The following is a 23335-nucleotide window of genomic DNA, read 5'->3' as shown; positions in this document are numbered from 1 at the left end:
CACTGTACCTTTAATGTTGTCGGTGGTGTGAAGAGGTGTGTTGGGCACTGCACCTTTAATGTTGTCGGTGGTGTGAAGATGTGTGTTGGGCACTGCACCTTTAATGTTGTCGGTGGTGTGAAGAGGTGTGTTGGGCACTGCACCTTTAATGTTGTCGGTGGTGTGAAGAGGTGTGTTGGGCACTGCACCTTTAATGTTGTCGGTGGTGTGAAGATGTGTGTTGGGCACTGCACCTTTAATGTTGTCGGTGGTGTGAAGAGGTGTGTTGGGCACTGTACCTTTAATGTTGTTGGTGGTGTGAAGATGTGTGTTGGGCACTGCACCTTTAATGTTGTCGGTGGTGTGAAGAGGTGTGTTGGGCACTGTATACCTTTAATGTTTCTTTCTTTTTTCTTTTTGTATTGTTTTGTTTGTTTTGGTATTGTTTGTTAAATGTTAAGAAAATAGGTTATGTCTGACTAGAAGTGATCCCGATATAATGTACTGTCTGTGACCTGAACCTAATACATTGCATTAAGAAATTAATCAATGAATTAATTAACACAATAATAAATCAATCAATAAAAAAATAACTAATTAACAAAGAAAGTTATCTTGAAGCCTTGCTGTGATGCATATACAGTACACAATAACCGATAAGTAGCCCGAAAACGTAAGCCTCTTTGACTTACTTAGCCTGAATACACCTATATGTATACAACTGTGTTTGTGTGTGCATGTGTGTGTGTGTGTGTGTGTGTGTGTGTGTGTGTGTGTGTGTGTGTGTGTGTGTGTGTGTGGGCGTGCATATAGCCTATGTGTATGTATAGCTTTCATGTATGTAGCCTACACACCATGTCTGTCTATATCTCCAGCACTCACCAGTGTGTACGCACGTGTGCGTGGGCATGTGTGCGTGCATGTGTGTCTGTGCGTGAGTGAGTGCATGTGTCTGTGTCGATGTATGTTTACACCGCCATATTTTTTCTTTTCTTTTCTTCTTAACCCATTAAGACCTGGGAACTTGATTCTACAAATGTCTTCTATAAATCATGACAGCTTTCTGAAAAAAATGTATGTTTCTAGTCAGTGGTGCTCATGTCAAGGACCCCAAAAATGCAATGTAATTGGCCTCCAACCCCCCATCTGAAAATATGTTGTTCTAGGACCCCTCTCCCCCCAGAAGCGCAGATTTGCGTTAAAAAACGTTAAGGAATATCTATTCAAAGATTTGCACGCGTTTTCACAGTTTTTTTCTTTTTTCTTTTCCAAAGATATGAGTTAACAACTTTTGCCGTGAAAGAATATACTTTATATTCAAAGATCTGCGCCACGTTTTCACGATAAAAACAAAAATAGCAGTTCTACAAGCTCATATAGCGCGCCACTCGGTGACGCGCTACGAGCTTGTAGATCTGCTCTTTTTCAACCAGCTATAGTTGAAAATAACAGTTAAAGTGGTTAATTAAAGGACCACTTCACCACTTTTTTATGAACGTTAGTATAAGGACCAATTATATGAAGGTAGGTTGAAAAGTGGTGAAGTGGTCCTTTAAAAATCTACAGTGACACAGAGATAAAATGCGTTCCAGGTCTTAATGGGTTTCTCCACATGCCCCCCCTGCTCCCCCCCCAGGGTCTCAGTGCCCCCCCTCGCTGATGGCGGCGGGGGGCGGCTTGTTGGCGGCATCGTCGTGTTGGCTAGCTGCGCCTGCTCCTGCTCCTCCGGGCAGCCAGGGGGCGACGGAGCGCGACGACGTGGTCTGCTTGGCCGCCATGCTGTAGTGGCTGATGATGGTGTAGAAACGGCCCCGCGAGCTGGCGTCCTGCGCCGCGTAGTACGCCTCTAACGACGCCGGGATGCACCGCTTATGCTGCGTGAGAGAAAGAGAGAGAGAGGGTGCATGGGAGAGAGAGAGAGACAGAGAGAGAGCTATGACTGACAGGCAATTAAGAGCAGCTGCATTGCCCTGTAGCGTTGAACTGCACATTAAACTGGGTCAAGTGAAAACACTGTGGAGTAGTTCTGCTGCTGCTGGGACTTTAAGGCCTCATACATACGCACACGTGTTCTGTCTGTGTTTGATGGCCGCCTCAATGCTTTTCCAATGGTTTGGTCACATGGTCTGACCAAACATTTGTGTTTGATTGCTGATTGTTGCTGCCCCCGGCCTCCCCCCATCAAACACAAATGTTTGGTCAAACCATGTGACTCCCATTGGAAAGGCATTGGACGGGGGGGGGGGGGGGTGGCATGTTAACGTGCTGTTTCGACACCACACTGTCCGCTCCCTCCTCAACTACGGGTCGTTCAAATTGGACCCGTGAAGACCTCTAGTACAAGTTTTGATCTTGCAGATCTGCTACCTCTTCTGTGTGACGCTGTACAGACAGACAGACACTGGTGGTCGTACAGTGAAGGTGTTTTACCTTGTAGATGAAGGCGTCAGGACAGGCGGGGTCGTACAGTGAAGGTGTTTTACCTTGTAGATGAAGGCGTCAGGACAGGCGTGGTCGTACAGTGAAGGTGTTTTACCTTGTAGATGAAGGTGTCAGGACAGGCGTGGTCGTACAGTGAAGGTGTTTTACCTTGTAGATGAAGGTGTCAGGACAGGCGGGGTCGTACAGTGAAGGTGTTTTACCTTGTAGATGAAGGCGTCAGGACAGGCGTGGTCGTACAGTGAAGGTGTTTTACCTTGTAGATGAAGGCGTCAGGACAGGCGTGGTCGTACAGTGAAGGTGTTTTACCTTGTAGATGAAGGCGTCAGGACAGGCGTGGTCGTACAGTGAAGGTGTTTTACCTTGTAGATGAAGGCGTCAGGACAGGCGTGGTCGTACAGTGAAGGTGTTTTACCTTGTAGATGAAGGCGTCAGGACAGGCGTGGTCGTACAGTGAAGGTGTTTTACCTTGTAGATGAAGGCGTCAGGACAGGCGTGGTCGTACAGTGAAGGTGTTTTACCTTGTAGATGAAGGCGTCAGGACAGGCGTGGTCGTAGGTGAAGGCTTTATAAACCACCAGGAACACGATGCAGGCCAGAAACGCCAGCGCCAGGATGATCAGGATGCTCACCTGCCAACACATTATAAAAAAAAACCTTTCATTATAGCTCGCATGCTCAACCGTTTTAAAACCCCCAATTCAAGCCTGGGAAGCATGCTGTCACTGTGTGTCATTTTAGATGTTGGCCTTGGCTCACCTCAAAAATAGCAGATCTACAAGCTCTGCTATTTTTTTTAATCTTTAGGGGGTACATCTTGAAAGTGTTTGAATAATGTTGAATGTATTTCAATCTAATAATAACTGAATTGAAAAAACAGTTTGGGAACTACTGAATTAGAAGGCCTCAGGTTTAATGGGTTAGTCAGAGTCTCAAGGACCTCCAGTTGTATTGAATGAATGAATGAATGAATGAATGAGTTTATTTCTAACATTATTTGAAATCAAATACATTAAAACACAGTTAGACCCAATCTCTTAAGTTTAGGACCAGGTTTAGGTTTGGACATTACAAGAACAATAAATAAGACAGAAAAGGTGCGTTCTCGCTTACGCGTCTGCTCATGGCGGGAGCGTAGTGTGGACAAAAAGCTGACCACAATCCAGCTCTTGCCGTCTGCTTGTGTGTGCATGAAACACACATAAGTGTGTGTGTGTGTGTGTGTGGCCGTGCGTGCGTATGTACTTGCGTGTGTGTGTGTGTGTGTGTGTGTGTGTGTGTGTGTGTGGTCGTGATGATAGATGGCAGGACAGAAGCAGTGTGAGGTCGGTCGCGCCTCAAGGCAAGGTGTTCCTGTTGCACTAAATGATGAACAACTCGGGCGGTGACACCATTCAAAGTGACCGGCTTCACTACTTTTAAAATAATAACCAAAAAGGGACGGTTTTGTACATACAACATTCCCACCCGAGCAATAGCAATATGATTACTAAAATATATATAGATGAGAACAATAATATTTGAATCAAAAATTCTACTTTTTCAGAAAACTTAGAGAACTTTAGAAGGTGTTATTTTAATTTGTATTGTATTTTATTCGGCTGGAGAAATGAAGATGCAGTGTTGTGTTCTCTTATGCAACACATAAGCTATACGGGTCCTTCTACAACTCTAGATGAAAACCTTTCTCTTTATCGAGGTTAATAATATTAGGCTATGTTTTATTTAGATTTATTATAGCCAAATGTAATTTTATTTTATTACATTTATTTTATTTATCATTGCTTTATGTCTTGAAGTTAATTCATATATAATGTTTCATGTAAAGCACTTGTCTTAGAACTCCCTTGTTGTTGAAACGTGCTATACAAATCGTCTTGCCTTGCCTTGCGGAATAATGAAATAGCTAACGTCTCATTTAGGTCTAACAGATGCCTGTGGGCAGTACAGTAGTGTATTAATACCCATAAGTACATATATTTTTAGGTAGTTTGATGTATGAGGGTGTCATGAGGAAGCTAACCTACAAACCAGGCTGTTTCTTTTACTACCATCATTTGGAACATGTTTGGTTCAACTGACCACTGGTGAAGATGCTCCTATAGCCTCCAGTATTTACTGCCTGGTTATCCCGCCTTTTCTTACTTTGACTTCTAAACACGACTTGCCCATGAAGTAAATGAATTGTAGGACAGCTTCAAAGCGATTAACGAGTTGCCCGAGTTATGTTTTCATTGTTCCAAGTTTTAAGACATACGGGCAATCCACCGGACAGAATGGGATATGAGACGCGTTTTGATGACGTCATCATCGCAAAAAGGTCTGTCGCGCCGGCGTGCAAAGGCTCATGGGAAATTGAGTCCCTATTTGTTTGCAATCATGGGAAAACTGCCCGGAGGATGAAGTCGCTAAGCGTCCCGTCTGTTGTTGTGATCGCCGCTATGGGATATCTTTCAACACTACAACAAGTGATTACACCGTTTTGACAAGCAACTCAGCGGTCGGTGCAGTGGCTGATCAACGGTAACTGTAAACCTAGCGGGGAGGCTTGAAACACGGCAGTTTAATCAACACAGGCTCTATTTCAGTGGTGCTGGTGGTGTGCGTCATCAGGATATTGCAAGTGAGCCCCCGAATAGCAAAAACACTGAGATTTGAATGACGATAATGTGTCTGTTATCCATTATTCATAAACACCTGCATGAGCTCAGCAGGGAATCACAGGTCGGTCGGTCTGTCTGTCTGTCTGTCTGTCTGTCTGTCTGTCTGTCTGTCTGTATTGCTAATAATACATTTTCAATAATGTGGAGATGGAAACGCTGCAGTCGGTGCACCTACTGTAATAACTGTATTAGTATTTACACAGTGCACGTGCGCACGCACGCGCGCGCACGCAGTGTTAGGAAGATTTTCTCTTCAAAGAGGGCCAACTTAATACCTGAACAAAGCCGCATACTGGATGGAACTGGTTCAGACTATAAAAACCGAGGTGAGCCAATTAAGCATCAGGCATACAGTACTCCTGCATGTATTTTATTTTGTGCCAGCACAGCATCGTTATCGATGGGAAAATGTCTCAATGTGGAAGAACAGTGCATGCGGTGCTCAACCTTTTCAGGATATTTTGGTTTTTACCCTTAGACTACCAATCCCAATTTTTTTGTTTGGGTAACAAATTGGCTTATTTTTAATTCATCATTTTAACATTAATAGAAAGATCTGATGGTTTGAATAGATCGTTTACATGACACTGACAAACCTAGTGTCTTCTCCGAAATTGCCACCAGATGGCGAGAATGCACTATTATGCTGATTTTGACAAAAATAGACGAATCTAGGGAAGTCACTTCCGGTTCAACGATCATCAACATCCGGCAGTATTTTGACCCTAGTCACTAGAGTGACTATCGGGGATGCTAAGCTAATGCTATATTTTTCATAACTAAGTAAAATTAACCTCAAATCAACCCCAAAACATTGCAAAATATCACATTTTTCATGGCGCACGATCACGCGGATTTCGGCCGTTTTTTGGTAGATTACATCCAACATTAGCGATATTAGCGAAAGAATGCTCATTTTTGCTCCGTTGAACCCCAAATAACTGACAGTCAATACATTCCGTTCCTTCCGTATATGGCATGTTTATATTTTTCGATTAATTCCGGTTTTTCCGTGTTCCGTAGCCTAGGGGTTAAGTTGTCATGGTGTTTCCAAGTGAGTTTGTTGTCAATAATAATTCCTATACATTTTATGTGGGTTGCTTGTTCAATTTCCTTGTTGTTTATAGTTAATTTGACTGGTGTATTTGTTTATTACCAAAGACGATGAATTTTGTTTTGCTGATGTTTAGGGACACATTTATTGATGTCAAACCATATTTTTAGGAAGTGTGAAGTGAGGGGTGCTCTTATCATCATACATCATCACATTCCGGCCAATCACCTTTTATGTTCACTTATTAAGCCCTCAGCCAATCAAATCGTCGCCATGGGGTACACGCACATGCACACACACAAAGCTGGGCGGCCCCTCAAAAATCACTCTTGTGTGAAGCCTTTTATCACGATGACCATGTATGATCACCCATTTTGCCATTGACTTTTATGTACGGGAGAAAAGGCGTCATAAAAAGTCCATAGACTTGGCCAAACACACACAGACGTCACGGACGGAACGCACAAAAGCCATGCAGGAAAAAATGGCCCTGCAATGCCACCGAGAGCGAAGCTATAAGCTAACTGTCACACTGATCTCTGCAGCAGACACCTTGTGGGAGGTTGAAATATGCATTTGCCTCGCAGTTATCACTGCAAAGAGGATTATGCCATTTCTCAGCTTCCACTTGACACCCCCGGCTTGGAGAAATCCACCAGCGCATTGTATAAGTACTGGACTGGAGTACAATGTTGCGTAATTCCAATTCCCAATACTTTACTTGTACTCCACTAACATCTCGGATCCAAACATTTACTTTGTAGATGTGGATTATTGTTACATGTACATTAACCACATCGTCCATGCATTTCGTCCATGTGAAAATAGCACATCTACAAGCTCACAATGTGTTGTGGGACATTCTGCACAACGGGTGCTTTTGCTTTTGGTACTTAGTTTTAGTACATTTTGATGCCAATACCTTTGCCCTTTTACTCTCAATATAGCCTACATTTTGAATTCCGGACATGTATAACAAAGTATTTCTATATTGCAGTATTCATACTTTTACTTTACGTGAAACATTTGAGTATATATACTTTTTTTGGTTTGGTGTTTATCCCATTTTTCGACGCTAAATGGTCCCCAGATCTCACAACCATGAATAGAGGGAAATTGGTTCTATCACAAGAGTCCAATTCAAGCCAGGTTTTAATTGGGGATGTCTATTTGATGTCTCTTTTGATAGACGCGCGCGCGCACGCACGCACACACAGTCTGTGTATGCATCTCTCTCTCTCTCTCTCTCTCTCCATCACACAGCGGGAGAGACGTCAAGGCAATTACAGATTGCGTGATCATTATAGTCTCTGGCGGCCGTGCGGGGGCGGGGTGAGGTTGGGAGAGGGGTGTGCTGTTTGGCGGTGGGCGGTGGGCGGTGGGGTGGGAGGGGGGGAGGGGTGTGCTGTTTGGCGGTGGGCGGTGGGGTGGTGTGGGGTGGGGGGGGAGGGGTGTGCTGTTTGGCGGTGGGCGGTGGAGTGGGAGGGGCGGTGGTATCCGGGGACAACAGAGGCTAAGTGACTGTTGAGTCTCGGTGTCAGCCGAGGGCGACGTGTATATATATACGTCACGGCTTATAGTCAGAGCACTGACAGGCTCACTGCGTTTTACTGTTAACCCTGTCCATCAGACAGAGTGACCGGCTCACTGTGTCTTAACCCTGAGTGACCGGCTAACTGCCTTTTAACCCTGTCCATCAGACAGAGTGACCGGCTCACTGTGTCTTAACCCTGAGTGACCGGCTAACTGCCTTTTAACCCTGTCCATCAGACAGAGTGACCGGCTCACTGTGTCTTAACCCTGTCCATCAGACAGAGTGACCGGCTCACTGTGTTTTAACCCTGTCCATCAGACAGAGTGACCAACTGCCCAGTGCCCACAGCCCTCCTATGAGACACAGGCTGAGTAGAAAATAAATCGTGCCATTTTATCATGATTATTAGTGAGGACCTATTATATGAAGATAGGTTGAAAAGTGGTGAAGTGGTCCTTTAACCCCTAGACTTTGTTCCCATTCATTCTAGGTCAGCAGCAGAATAGCCTTATATAACAGCATTTCCAAATCTGTTTGCAGAAAAGAATAGCTGGTCCACAATTTGCCATGTACAGTATTTTACAGTTAAACTTAATTATGGAGTGCCGCGATTTGTTTAACTTCAAGTTCTGTTTTGTAGCCTATGTGTCTATGGAGTTAACATTACTCTAATAGACACCCAGGTGTGGTTTTAATATTCAAATGTCTTCCCTGTGTATTTTTGGTTTCTTCCTGAAAGCTGAAAGCCTTTGAGTCAAAAGGTCCAGTCGAAATACACCACATTTAGTGACATCACAGCCCTAACCCCTCCTCCATTATCATACAACAGCTGTGAGTGAGGCTTAAGTTCAGGTGGGTGGTGCTAAGGTGAAAACCAGGTAGAACTGGTGGGTGTGGCCACATACAAAAAAATAATTTTAACACTTTCTGTACACTTTTTTTAGAAAACAAATCTAGCTCCTAGTATAATCATAGTATAGGCTACCTGGTGATCATTTTTTAGGGAGGAAAAGAATCACTGCACTTCGTAAATACATGTTCTACTCCTACGCTGGCGTCCATGAATGTTATACGAAAGTAGAACAAAACTAGCTGGTGTACAAGCTGCGCAATGCATCACCTCAGGATGCATTGTGAGCTTGTACAGCTGCTGTTCTATGCTTAGGGAAAGTGGTGGAAGTGTGTCTGTGGGTGAAAAGTATTGCGAAAAGCTTGTGAACAAATCATGTAGTTCCACACTGTTGGACGTTCCCAATGTACATTTCCCACCTCACCTTTCCAACTGGCCCTCTGGGCACTCCGCCACTTTGAAAACAACTGCTCCAAATACATGCACTGCACTTCATTATGGAAATGACTTTGTTGTATTCATGCAGGATGCGACGCCTCTAAAGTTCCTGCTGTCGTTTGTTTCACAGTGCACGAGGGCTTCGGTGGCTCTGCTCGAGTGTCGTTGCATACAGAGGGTGTGCTTAATACATGGATGAAGTAGCACTAACGTCAGCTCCATTCCCCGGGAGGCAGGCCAGTAATCCTCTTCATAAGCTGCCTGCTGCGTGATGCCATTTCAAAACGTGACAAGACACACAGTTCTGTGTCTTTTTTATGATTCTTCAAGCAAAGAATACACTTTGGTTGAGGTTTGGGGTTGTGTATATATAGTTAACTCATCAGACCAGCTTAGTGTATTTGTGGTTAGTGTCCGCCCTGGGACTGGGAGGTCGGGGTTCGACTTCGATCCCCGGCCGGGTCATATACCAAAGACTCGGTATGGCATTTGTTTAGAAGAAATTATTATTATTATGAACACAGCTATAGCCTACTGTATGCTGGAGTGTGTATGAATACATTACATTATCTATTGTGACCTTTATCCATTATTCATAAACACCTGCATATTAGCTCAGCAGGGAATCACAGGTCTGTCTGTCTGTCTGTCTGTCTGTCTGCCTGCCTGCCTGCCTGCCTGCCTGCCTGCCTGCCTGCCTATGAGAGACAGACCGAGCATAGTGAGGACCAATTATATGAAGTTAGGTTGACAATGTCAGAAGCATGTCGTCCTTTAGGGAATCGGACCGTTAGGAGGTAATCCTTCTAAAGAACAGGAATCATTAAAATCCTAAAGGGTCCCAAACTATGCAGGAACACAACGGGACAGGCGGGGCGGCTGTGGCTCAGGGGTCGAGTGTCATAGAACAGAGTATTTCTGAATTGCAGTATTGCTACCTTTACTTAAAGTAAAACACTTGAGTATACTTTCCTCTCACCACTGACATGTTTGACATCCAGGCTAACTGCAGCCTCTAACTATAGAAATGCACTCTGTCGAGTTGCCAACTTAACTAAATATTTTAAGAAACTTTTGAAACTGAAATTGGTTACGTCATCCACATTTGTCGGTGTTGTCCCTCGGAACCACCGCTTTTACATAAACATACACCAAAAATTCACAATCCCTGATTGGCCAAGGGTGTCACCAAAGTGCGCACGCAGCGCCCTGATTGGCCGAGGGTGTCTACGACATACGTAGCCGAAAACAGTACTTGCGCACGCTCTGCTCGCGCAAGTAATTACACACAGTAACACCCGGGAGGAGAGCAGAGGTTGTCTCTGAGCCACAGCTATAAGACCATCTACTGCTACAGTACATTAGCAGCAACATCCAACCGTCATTCTCAGACTTTTCATTTGTTGATCGGTTATGTCCGGTGGTTATTCCAGACATAACCAGTTCGCTATATGACACAAATATGACCATTTGGGTGTTGCTGCAATGGAGAATGGGAGTTCTGTCTACAGAGCCATAGTGAATCTACATCGTAATGTGGTTATGTCTGCGCCCTACATGGAATTGGCAAACGTCATGGTCATGCTGGCAAACAAACCATGTCACCATGACGTCAAACAAACAAACAAAAAAATAGTCGGATGGGTGGGCATAACGGCCCGAACGTCTAGTAAGGTAAAAAGTGGCCCAAAACTGCACTTGTTGTGAATGCAGAATTGCATTGAGTAAATGTAGAAGAACAAACTAATTGAAAGACACTTTCCATTCCAATTCCTATATACAGACTGTCCTTAAAATACTTAAGAAAATAAAATAAAAACTAAGAGGAACCATGAGGAAGTGCATTTATCTTAATAAGTGGAGAACTCTCACGGGCATTTGGTTTGGTCTGTTTCCATTTCTGTCAATGCCCAATTGTAATTATCTTTAACTGCAGCGCAAGGGCACTGGTTGGATTAATGCTCCCCAAATAATTAAAAGGCATTATGCAAAGGAGAAATAAAAAAGGGTCTTCTTGAAGTAGTGGCCCTATTTAATTTATAATGTAATTTATAAACTTTAAAACTTTAAAATACTGTCACACCCGTCGGCCCCCTCCTCATCCTCAACCTCTGTCCTTCAACTTGGACATTCATTATCTTGTTTAGTTAAGGTCTTTAGTTGTTTTGGCTGAGTGAGTATGTTTACTTGTTTAGTATGAACTTTGATATTCTTATCCTACGATTTTTGCAACCCATTGGGCTCTACACTTCCCCTGCCAACCTGGGGAGGGCAGCAAACTGACCTCATGCTTCCTTCTATGCATGAGGAGTCTAAGTTGCTTATTTTCTCCTGACAGGGGGGAGTTTCCCCAGCCGGACGTAGGGCGTGGAGGAACACATAACTTATTTAGTGTATATGTTCAGTATGTTCTGTGTCTAGCTCTGAGTTCTGTGTCGATCTGTTCCTTCCCCAGGTCTTTCCTCTGTTATTTTGTAGTAATGTTTGCTATCGTTTGTCATTACCTGTCTTGTCTCCCACCCTGATTATTTAACCCTATAGTCACCTCACCTGTGTCCTGTTTGCCCGAGCCTATCCCTGCGTTGATTGTCAGTTGATTCACCACGTATACGGCCTATACTTGTGCGCAAGCAGAGCACACCATGTGGTGCGCTCACCACTACTGGTACGACTGCACGCACGCACTGCTGTATCTCCTCCCACACTTTGCCTTTCAATTCCCTCAAACAAACAAAACAACAAAACAGAAAACAGCCATTATGATTGCTTCATTGTGTGATTGTTACAGCTGTGCGTGCAGGCGTGTCAATGAGTTGCATTGGTGTGGTTGACCTTAAAAACCGCCTCGTTCCGACCCGACCCTTTGGTGTGGTTTGGGCTTTAGTCCCATACCTGAACATTTTCCTAAATATGTAAGGCTAAATCCACATTCGTTTTTAACCATGAAACCATGTCTCCTGTGAGGACAAAACACACACACACGCACACACGCCCACGTGCACACACATGCACACAATGGCAACACAATAGAATATATCTTTTCTCCTATATATTCACTGGGAGCTGGCTTGCTAATTATAGTATGTACACCAATTAGTCGTGGTCTCTATGGAGACGGCACTTCAAACGGTGTGTGTGTGTCTGTGTGTGTGTGTGTGTGTGTGTGTGTGTGTGTGTGTGTGTGTGTGTGTGTGTGTGTGTGTGTGTCTGTGTCTGTGTGTGTGTGTGTGTCTGTGTGTCTGTGTGTCTGTGTGTGTGTGTGTGTGTGTGTGTGTGTGGGTGTGTGTGTGTTGGGGAGGCTGCTGCTTGTGGAATCGTAGTGGGATAGAGAGAGAGAGAGAGAGAGAGAGAGACCATGAATAGACATGATGAGAGTCACGGTCACCTCTGCGACCCTCTGTTCCTCCACAATTTGTTACAGCACGATGAACTGCATCATGGGAGAATATAGAGCACACCTCGACACAAACTCTGTGCTCTAAGTAAGAGCCCTATAGTTGAAACATCTTCCGCTACATTGTATGAACACATCAGAACAGTAATAGGTCTCCAGAGGAGGTGTTAAACATCTGAGCAGTTTGCTAATCAGCTCTGTGTGAGATCACGATGGAGATGTCTGACTCTGGAGAGCACGCCCCATGCTATTAATGATGGAAACATACACAAAACACGCACGCACGCACCACGACCAGGGGTCACTTCAGGGGTTTTAAACAGCTGGTGGATGGAAATGACACTTGTGCGCGGCTGCAACTTGACGCGTCTGAGCGAGAGAGAGAGAGAGAGTCTTTTGAACTTGTTTAATCTTATAGTCTAGTTTTAGTCAACTAAATATCTAAATCTCAGTCTTATAGTCTTAATGCAGTGTTATACAGAAACGATTTAGTCTTTTGAATAACACACCATTTCGTTTTTGTCCTATTTTAGTCATCTGAACCAAAAATACATAAACACATAAAAAAAAGAACCAGAATTCTAAAATAAAAATAAAGTGTATTTGTATTCATGCTGCAGCCGATTCCTCCCCTCAGTCCTTTCTCTGCAAAAGGTCAAATTAAGGAAGCCGAAAAAAAGACATCCGTCTGGAGCCAGAGTTATGCTTAGCTGTCTGTCTGTCTGTGACAGGTGACAGATGACAGGGAGTACACATGTGTGTGCATGTTGGAACATACAGCTGGAGGGGAGGGGAGGGGAGGGGAGAGGAGGGGAGCTATAAAGCGTCACTATATGTGAACCCTGCAGCCAGACATGCATCATCCATCCACACAACATTCTGCTTCTGTTAACATCAGCTCTCACTTGATCAGCCGCTGTCCATATGTAGAGGGTGCAGGGTTGACAGATGAGAGAGAGAGGGAGTGAGAGAGTGAGAGAGTGAGAAAGAGAGAGTGAGAGTGTGAGAGAGAGAGAGAGTGAGAGAGAAGAGGGAGGGGAGGCTTGACAGGCTGTCAGCTATAAAACTTATGTGAACCCTGCAGCCAGACACACCCTGTGCGTGCGTGTGTGTGTGCGTGTGTGTGTGTGTGTGTGTGCGTGTGCGTGCGTGCCTGCGTTTGTGTGTGTGCATGCGTGTGTGTGTGTGCTTGCGTGCCTGCGTTTGTGTGCGTGCATTTGTGTGTGTGTGTGCGTGCTTGTGTTTGTATCTGTGTGCGTGCGTGTGTGTGTATCTGTGTGTGTGCGTGCGTGTGTATCTGTGTGTGTGTGTGTGTGTGTGTGTGTGTGTGTGTGTGTGTGTGTGTGTGTGTGTGTGTGTGTGTGTGCGTGCGTGTGCGTGCGTACCTTCAGTCTCTCTGACATGCCATCGGTGAAGCTGATGGTGAACTCCTCCACCTTCGGCACCTTCAGCCTCTTCTTCTCTGTCTGGTAATCCGTACGCGTTTTCACCACCACCTGCAGCAGCATGAAGATGTTATCTGTCTGTCTGTCTGTCTGTCTGTCTGTCTGTCTGTCTATTTAAATAAATGGTGCCATTTATATAGCGCTTGTATCCTTTACATAGATTGTGCATTAACATTCGCCCATTCACACACCGATGACGGAGGAACCCATGCAAGGCACCAACCTGCACATCAGAACCCCTGATCCACTGCCACTGCAAGCTGACTATAAGGGCTTAGTTTAGTTTAGTTTATTTGCACATAATTATGTAAAAAATAACAACAATATGGTAAAATAAAATAAATACAGAAAGCACATATTTCAATAAGAAACAAAATTAGTTACATACATGATGTGCTGGAAGTGCCAAAAAAAACCCAAAGGGGCTTATCGAGTAATTTATTCATACTATATGTGTTATATGTGTGTCCTTCCCAGGAGTCCCTTCCTAGAAACGTGGCGGAGTCAAAAGTACAATATTTCCATTTGAAACGTAGCAGAGCAGAGTGAAAGTCATCAGCATGCAAAACAAAACAAACAAACAAACAAACACATACTCCAAACAAACTTAAAGTACAGGATTCAAGTAAATGTAGGCGATACGGTCCATTATTTTCCATAAAGAGCAATGTGACCTTCAGAACCATGGACAGCTACACTCTAGATTATGTAGCTACTCTTCCTTCAGCACCACAGACAGCGACACAATGTGCTTCAGCACCATGGACAGCTACACTCTATACTCACTCCAGTCAGCAGTGGCACCATAGACACAGTGTACTTCAGCACCATGGACAGCTACACACTACACTCACTCCAGTCAGCACCATAGACACAGTGTACTTCAGCACCATGGACAGCTACACACTACACTCACTCCAGTCAGCAGCACCATAGACACAGTGTACTTCAGCACCATGGACAGCTACACTCTACACTCACTCCAGTCAGCAGCACCATAGACACAGTGTATTTCAGCACCATGGACAGCTACACTCTACACTCACTCCAGTCAGCACCATAGACACAGTGTACTTCAGCACCATGGACAGCTACACACTACACTCACTCCAGTCAGCACCATAGACACAGTGTACTTCAGCACCATGGACAGCTACACTCTACACTCTGTAGCTACACTTCTCTCCTTCCTTCAGCCCCACAGACAGCCTTCAGCACCATGGACAGCTACACTCTCACAAGACACACACGATCCAACATTTTGTGGTGGGATGTAAGTACATTTACTTAAATAGTAAAGTACTGTACATAAGTACACTTTTGACTGAGGTATTTGTACTTTCCAAATGTTGTACTTTTACTCCACTACATGTATTTGACAGCTTTAGCTACTAGTTACTTTTGGATTTGGATTAGTATTTCAAAACATGCACTAACCACTTCAGCCATGTATACAATTTGTATAGCCGATCTACAAGCTCACGCATTTTTCAGAAGATTCGAAAAGTTTAAATGAGACATTCTGCATACTTTCTACTTTTGGTGGGACTTTAGGTATACATTTTCATACCAATACTTTTGTACTTTTACTTTACTTTTAATTATTATTATTTTTATTCTGGACTTTTACTTGCAACAGAGTATTTCTATATTGCAGTATTGATGCTTTGAGTACTTTGTCCACCACTGCACCCTGATCAATCACTACCAGGTCATTATTGAGTACTTTGTCCACCACTGCACCCTGATCAATCACTACCAGGTCATTATTGAGTACTTTGTCCACCACTGCACCCTGATCAATCACTACCAGGTCATTATTGAGTACTTTGTCCACCACTGCACCCTGATCAATCACTACCAGGTCATTATTGAGTACTTTGTCCACCACTGCACCCTGATCAATCACTACCAGGTCATTATTGAGTACTTTGTCCACCACTGCACCCTGATCAATCACTACCAGGTCATTATTGAGTACTTTGTCCACCACTGCACCCTGATCAATCACTACCAGGTCATTATTGAGTACTTTGTCCACCACTGCACCCTGATCAATCACTACCAGGTCATTATTGAGTACTTTGTCCACCACTGCACCCTGATCAATCACTACCAGGTCATTATTGAGTACTTTGTCCACCACTGCACCCTGATCAATCACTACCAGATCATTATTGACAACTTTGTAAGAGTTCAGATGGCCGTGTGCATTTATAGAGCATGCTTATTATTTAATGATCAATCAAATCAATCCATTTCGTGTTCCGTTTCGGATCAATGGAACTATAATACATTCCTTATTTATCTGTATCACAATGACGATTTCGTTTTTGTCAAGCTTTATTTCTCTCTCTCTCTCTCTCACTATCTCTCTCTCTCTTATTGTCGCATCACAGTTTCACAGGTAAAATATAAGTGGGTGATATTGGGGGGGGGTGATGTCACGATGACCTCATGGGGGCGTGCCTATGGGGTTACCAGGGGGCTGATGTCACGATGACCTGGGGGCGGGCCTATGGGGTGACCAGGGGGCTGATGTCATGATGACCTCATGGGGGCGTGCCTATGGGGTGCCCAGGGGGCCGATGTCACAAAAAAAATGCAACGTTTCATAATAGTTATCTGCGACTTTCGGTCGCAATAAAGAGTTCCCAGAACGGTCCCTAAGCTGAAAACGTACAGAATGTGTGGAGTTCTGCATGTGCTTATTTATGCATAGTTACGCTTCTTTCTGTCTGTCTGTCTGTCTGTCTGTCTGTCTGTCTGTCTGTCTTTCTTTCTTGTCGTGAGACCTTTATATACTGCATGTTGGCTTGTCCACTGTTGAGTGAGAAGACACTGTTGCACATTAAGTATCAGCACATGTGAGCGAGAAGCACTGCACTAGAGCAGAATGACAAGAGCTGTCAGTCAGTGTCTCTCTCTCTCTAGCAGATGAAGGCTACAGCTCTGCACTGCCTCTCTCTCTCTCTCTCTCTCTCTCTCTCTCTGTGGCAGATGAAGGCTGCAGCGTGCTGCACTGCCTCTCTCTCTCTCTCTCTCTCTCTCTCTCTCTGTCTCTGTCTCTCTCTCTCCCCCTCTCTCTCTCTCTCTCTCTCTCTCTCTCTTTCTCTCTCTCTAGCAGCGTGCTGCCCTGTCTAACGTTAAGTGGACCCCTGCAGGGAAACCCTCGCGCGAACCCCAACTCGGTGCAGTAATCAGCCTCTGTCTGTCTGTCTGTCTGTCTGTCTGTCTGTCTGTCTGTCTGTCTGTCTGTCTGTCTGTCTGTCTGTCTGTCTGTCTGTCTGTAATGAAGGAAGGACTTCCAAGGAAATAACCTGATCTAAAACAAATCGGCTCAATCTCTGCTTTTTGGTGACACGCTTTTATTTCCCTCCGTCTGCGTATCGATCGTTGTGGAGGGAAATATTCTGTGGGTCATGAAAGGTTGCTAAACACTTTAAACTGATTTATTTATTTGCTCTGGGTTAACCCATTTAGACCTTACAAAATGTCTTCTGAAAACCTGTTTCTATGTCAGTGGTTCTCAAACCATTTCATGTCAAGGTCCCCAAAAAAATATATATGTAATTTGGCCGCCGACCCCCATCTGAAAATATGTTGTTCCAGAGACCCCCATAGTGTGGCACTCGGCACATTATATGAACTTGTAGATCTGTTATTTTTCAATAGCTAAAGTATAGCATAATGCTTTAAAACACTAAAAGGGGTTCCTGTCCTGTTAAGTAAGGCAGAGAGACGGCGGAGAGACTCTCTCTCTCTCTCTCTGTCTGTCTCCACAGTGTGGACTATTAATAAACAAGAGAACCTGTCCATCCTTGGCCCAGTGCATGGCAGCATGCAGGAGAGACTCGGTCCACTGGCCTGTGAGATTAGCCACGGAACGACAGACAGACAGACAGACAGGTACGCATATTTTCAGACACGCATGCACACGCAGTCGCACGCATACACACACACTCACAGTCCCTAGGGCTTCTATGCATACTGAGGGTGTGTGATAGGGAGAGAGGGTGGGGTGGGGTGAGAGACAGAGAGAGAGAGAAAGAGAGAGAGCATATGGTTAGTGATTGACAGCTCTCTCCAGTTAGCTGGTGATGAGATGGAGAGAGACTGTTTCCATGTCTGTCTGTCGAATAAATGAATGACATTTTTATTTTCGTGTCATGCCACTTTGGCCCATCCCATATGGGATTATATGACACATTTCACAGAATACACTGAATACATGCCAACTGACACTACTGTCTGTCTGTCTGTCTGTCTGTCTGTCTGTCTGTCTGTCTGTCTGTCTGTCTGTCTGTCTGTCTGTCTGTCTGTCTGTCTGTCAGGTCGAATACAAGGGGGTTCATTAATATACACTAGAATAGTGTATATTAATGAAGCCCCTTGTATTCGACCTGCCCTGTGTCTGCCTTGCCCTCTGCCTTTGTCTGCGCCTGTCCCAAACGCTGACAGTAAATTGGTTATTTCCAAACAAGAGGAAGTATATAAATTAGGTCTCAATGCCGTTAATGTATACGTTTTGTAATGTAAATCTGTAAAGTTTTCAAATGATTATAGTGGAGCAAAACGTAAAATATTTGCCTCTTGAGTCGGAGATGTAGTGGAGTTAAAGTATAAACTAGTGAACAAGGGAAGCACTCAAGTAAACATTCAGGTCTGGTGAGCAATTTGCAATCAGGACTGCAGCATAAAAGGGACCTGAGCTGTTTTTGTTGGGTGAACAATGGAGAACCTTGAAGAGATCGACAACCAGAGAAGGAGAGGGGTAAGAGTGAGAGGAGGACGAGGAGGTAGAGGAGTAGATTGACAGAGAAGGAGGAGGTTGTGAAAAAGGCTGTTAGGTGTGTTAACAATCGTGAAAAACTGTAAGCAGGCCCGTATACTACTTAAAATGAAATGAATGAATGAATGAGTGAGTCCCTTGTATGTCCCTTTGTATGTTTAAGTCATTTGTCATATAACTATCTGCCCCATGCACAATTGCTGTTAATGAAGCCTGACAATCATAAACAGAAATCCCACATGTTTTTTTGTATAATGTTCCAATGTCCAGTGGCATAAAACATAATTATGTCATTAATCACAATTACTTGTGGTTAAGTAAAATGCCATGACAGTGACAGGACTTGTGTTATGTTTGATTGCTATGAGAAACACAATCAATCACCCTTGACATAAAACAGCATTCAAATGACCCCCCCCCCCCCCCCTTCTGGGAGGGGGGAGTCCCTGGAACAACATATTTTCGGGTCCGCAGCCAAATTCTGGGGATCCTTGATGTGATAAACATTGAGCACCACTGACTGCTTCACCCTCTGCCAGCCGCTCTGAGGGGCACAGGTACCGAACCCGCTCTATTGCTTTCCATGCATCAAGGCAGATGCGTGGTTCCATTAATGATCATCATGTGTATCATATTCAGCTGTGTGTTCACCCCCCCCCCCCCCATGGTGGTCATGGTAACTGGATTAACCGTTATGGGATGTCGACAGAGGATGATAGATGACTCCAAATCCGTGGCCCTAATCTCACTGGGGAAAACACAACAACAAAATGACGTGACGAACGTGAGAGAGAGAGAGAGAGAGAGAGGAGGGGGCTTAATAAGAACAGAGATAAAATGTAGGTGACATATATAGTGACTTGGCATAGTGGACCACTGAATTATTATTTTTGTATTATATTTTTGAAAATAACCACAGCGAGATGATTTATTGCATGAAGAGGAGCCTTCCAGCGCATATATTTAACATAGAAATGCGAGGCAGAAAGGTACTACACGGCCCTCCTTATGCTGTGTTCACACAACGTTATACAGGCTACCGTTAATGTATAATGGAAACCAGTGACATGGAGAATATATATAAACTTTATTTGCAGACACTTATAGAGCGTTGCAGTCCCGCCCCCTGAGACCCGGAAAATAATTCCCTGTTCATTTTCCTCATAGACCTTTCAAAAAGTATTTATTTAAAGACTATTGCTATGCTATATTTTCACCTTATATCACTCTGTGTGATCCCTGTTAAAGCCATAACTCCTTCAATCTACACATATAAATCTGAACATAAAATTCCCCAGTACAGCATGAAAAGTGGGTACATTACTACTAGTGACAAACATTTCACTTGTACTGGTCCATCTTGGGAGTTTTTTGCACTGCTATAACGAGCCGTGTATAGTGGAGTCCAATTAGTTTTAAAAAGTGCTCTTTTAACATTGTCTAGACTGTACACATGTGAATCTTTCGGGCCAGCGTATTGGCTTGGCCATATCATTGACAGCACTGACGCTGCACATCATCATCGTCACAGAAACCATCCCTAATTATGTGACCCAGGTATTTAAACTTCTTTACAACCTCTTAATGCTTCACCTGCCAAAGAGGAAGAGTGAAAGGTGAGCTTCTGGTCGTCCTTTGGTTGTCGGTGGTTGCTGTATACTCTTTATACAACAACTGAGACTCATTCATTTTAAAAGAACAATGCCCAAAATATTTTAAAGGTTACTTCCCGTATGCTAACCAGTTTGAACACGAGGGCTAGTGTAGCTGATCTTAAACCACCAAACCTGAGACATAAGGTAGGTAGAAGCTCATTTAAATATACAGGGGTGGAGGATTGGAACAAAATCCCAAGGGAAATTAAATTTGCCCAGTCTTTGAACATTTTTTAAAAATATGTTGAAAAAGTGGCTGGTGGGCAAGTTAGTATAGTGCTGTATTTATCTATTTATATCTATTCATTGTCTTTTGTTTATTGATCTATGATGGCCGGTTGTAAATGTCATTAGTATTGTAATGTTAGTACACATCTTCTTCTTCTTATCATATATGCTGTAACTATTTATTTATTTGGATCGCAATGGAATTAAGTCCTCTGACTTTTTGTGCAATCCTGATAATTCTGTACTGCTCTTCTATGAATTGTATCATGAATATGTCAAATAAATCAAATCAAAAAATAAATGAAATCAAGCCTGTCCATGAGGATACCTCCACTGACACCAACAGTATAAGACAACATGGACGCAGTATGCCATGCATCACTAGCCCAGAGAAACACACGTACTGAAACTCTATGGCTAGAGTGTTTCAGATGTTCTGCTGTAATCATAATCATGGCCAGCCACCCACCCACACATAGTCACATAGTTGCTCCACTTCAAAATATTTCCATAGTGCCTTCTCCACAGCTCAGCAATGTTACTTATCAGGCCCAGTAATGTTTCCATAGTGCCTTCTCCACAGCTCAGCAATGTTACTTATCAGGCCCAGTAATGTTTCCATAGTGCCTTCTCCACAGCTCAGCAATGTTACTTATCAGGCCCAGTAATGTTTCCATAGTGCCTTCTCCACAGCTCAGCAATGTTACTTATCAGGCCCAGTAATGCCATCAATACTAGAGGGTGTCGGCATCTTACTATTGTTAAGCACTTTCACTTCCTTCCAGAACTCGTCAACATTGTTTTGCTGTAGCTTTTCAGCCATAGAGTAATTGCCCTCATGGCCTGTACATGAAGTTACAAAGCTACAGGCTAGCATTCATGTTCAATGGAAGCCAGCTACACATGAAGATGCAAAGTTACAGCTAGGCCACCTTTAATGTTCAATGGAAGCCAGTCACATGAAGATACAAACTGACAGCCAACACTTGTAGCTTCTAATGCTTTGCTACAAAGCTATGACATGAATTAGGCTGGCTTCAAATATGCGTATACACACTAGCAGCTACAAGGGTAGGAAACAAGCAATTTGTTGTTTCTCTCTCCACACAATCCCTGCTTGTAACGGGGAATTGTTTCCGTCAGCCAGTTCCCTGTTCTGTTGAATCCAACCCTTTGTAATTCCCTTTAAATCTTTCTCACTCGCATATGTTCAGATGTGCTGCGTTGCGTTGCTTTGTAGTTTTGTATCTCTTTGTTGCTGCCAGGGAAGGTTCAATCTATGCCAGTGGTTCTTAACCCATTCTGACCTGAGATCAGATTCATACGAGGTTTCCACGGGACACACACTGGTCTGATTAACCCATTCTGACCTGAGATCAGATTCTAAAAATGTCAGTCGTTCTTCGAATCTTTCAAAAATAGCAGACCTACAAGCTGGTATCGCGCCACTCGGTGGCGCGATACCAGCTTGTAGATCTGCTATTTTTCAATAGCTAAAGCATAACATGATGCCAACACCAAAATGGGTGCCCGGTCAGAATGGGTTAAACTGTGGTCCAGGGACCACTAGAGGGTCCTTGAGGGGGTTCAAGGGTGTCCCGACTCCCCAGCTAAATGATCGGTAGGAACCAAATGGACCCTCACGGGTCTATAACTCAGAGAGTGTGTACAAATGGAACCAAATGGACCCTCACAGGTCTGTACACCCCTGCGGGTCCATTTGGTTCCATTTGTACACTCTCAGAGTTATGGGGGAGGGGGACTGTATAGCATGCATTTATGATTTTATGTAGACGAAGTCTGCCTCTGTTTGTCTTTGTATTTGTATGTTTTTTTTATGTCACTATGGACCATGTGTCTGACTGTAATACAGTTTGATTGATTGATTGGACTAATTGACTAATGCATGTCAAACTGAGCATCCTATGTAAACGTTTTGAGAAACACTGATCTTTGGTGTATGGAAGCCAACACACTCTCACCGTTCTCAAACCCAAGGCGTATAGCCTAAGAGGGAGACGGCTCGCTCCGCCAAAAGAACAACGGGCGAGCCGTCTAAATCGGACGTGAGCCACGAGAGAGAGGCACCTCCGCCGAGTGCAGACGTGGGTCAAATGTTTGGTCAAATACGTCCCGAGCCGATTTGGGAGGGGCGAGAATGCCTGTGGTGACCCAACACGTTATACTAATGCTCTGATGACACGCATAAGCGTTGTGCTACACCCTTTTGTTTTTTTTAATCCCTACATTTTGATGGATTTGGGTTTAGGACACCACTGAAAACCACTGCTGATGTGCAACATCCTTTTCTCATTTACCAACGCTGCTGTAACACTGCTGTAACATGCACTGCACACACACACACACACGCACACACACACACACACACACACACACACAGTACACACACACACACAGTGGTCCCACCTTCTCGGGTGCTGTGCACTGCAGGCTGCCCACGTCCAGGGGTGTGATGAGGGGAACGTTCTGGAAGCCATCCTCCACGCTGGAGGCTTTGGAGCCTTTGTTGTCCTGAAGATTACTCCCCAGTTTCACCATCTTTCAGCCTCTTTAAGCCTAATCCTTTTATAGTTCCCCGCGGAAAACTGCGCAAAGAAGAGGAGACGAGAGAGTGGACGGGTTTGTTTGATGTCACTCTGGTGGGCAGCTGTGGGGTTAACGGTAGGCCGGGTAGGGGTTACAGTTGATTTGGGGGGGGGGGGTTGTATTTTTATCCCACAAGTTTTGTAACCCGTTGCCAATGCCTAAACTGTAATCCTGGGCGCTTACTCTCCCTCTGCCAACGTGGGGAGAGCTCCGAACTGAGCTCATGCTTCCTTCAATGCATAATGCAATAATAATGC

General features: G+C 44.1%; 1 protein-coding gene across 1 annotated transcript; it reads right to left on the bottom strand.

Annotated features, from left to right (window-relative positions):
- Window positions 1-1619: 1619 nt before the first annotated feature.
- Window positions 1620-23030, bottom strand: nsg2 (neuronal vesicle trafficking associated 2; the record flags this gene model as incomplete). The annotated part of the gene is made up of 4 exons (XM_080781174.1): window positions 1620-1853; window positions 2940-3050; window positions 13737-13847; window positions 22899-23030. The coding sequence occupies 4 exons, from the start codon at window positions 23028-23030 to the stop codon at window positions 1620-1622; spliced, it is 588 nt and encodes a 195-aa protein (XP_080637300.1).
- Between the last annotated feature and the right edge of the window lie 305 nt (window positions 23031-23335).

This window comes from Protomyctophum bolini (genome assembly GCF_963924005.1).
Source record: "Protomyctophum bolini genome assembly, chromosome: 13".
Taxonomy (NCBI): domain Eukaryota; kingdom Metazoa; phylum Chordata; class Actinopteri; order Myctophiformes; family Myctophidae; genus Protomyctophum; species Protomyctophum bolini.
The sequence above is the reverse complement of the archived record's forward strand: the minus strand, read 5'-3'. Positions and strand labels throughout refer to the sequence as shown.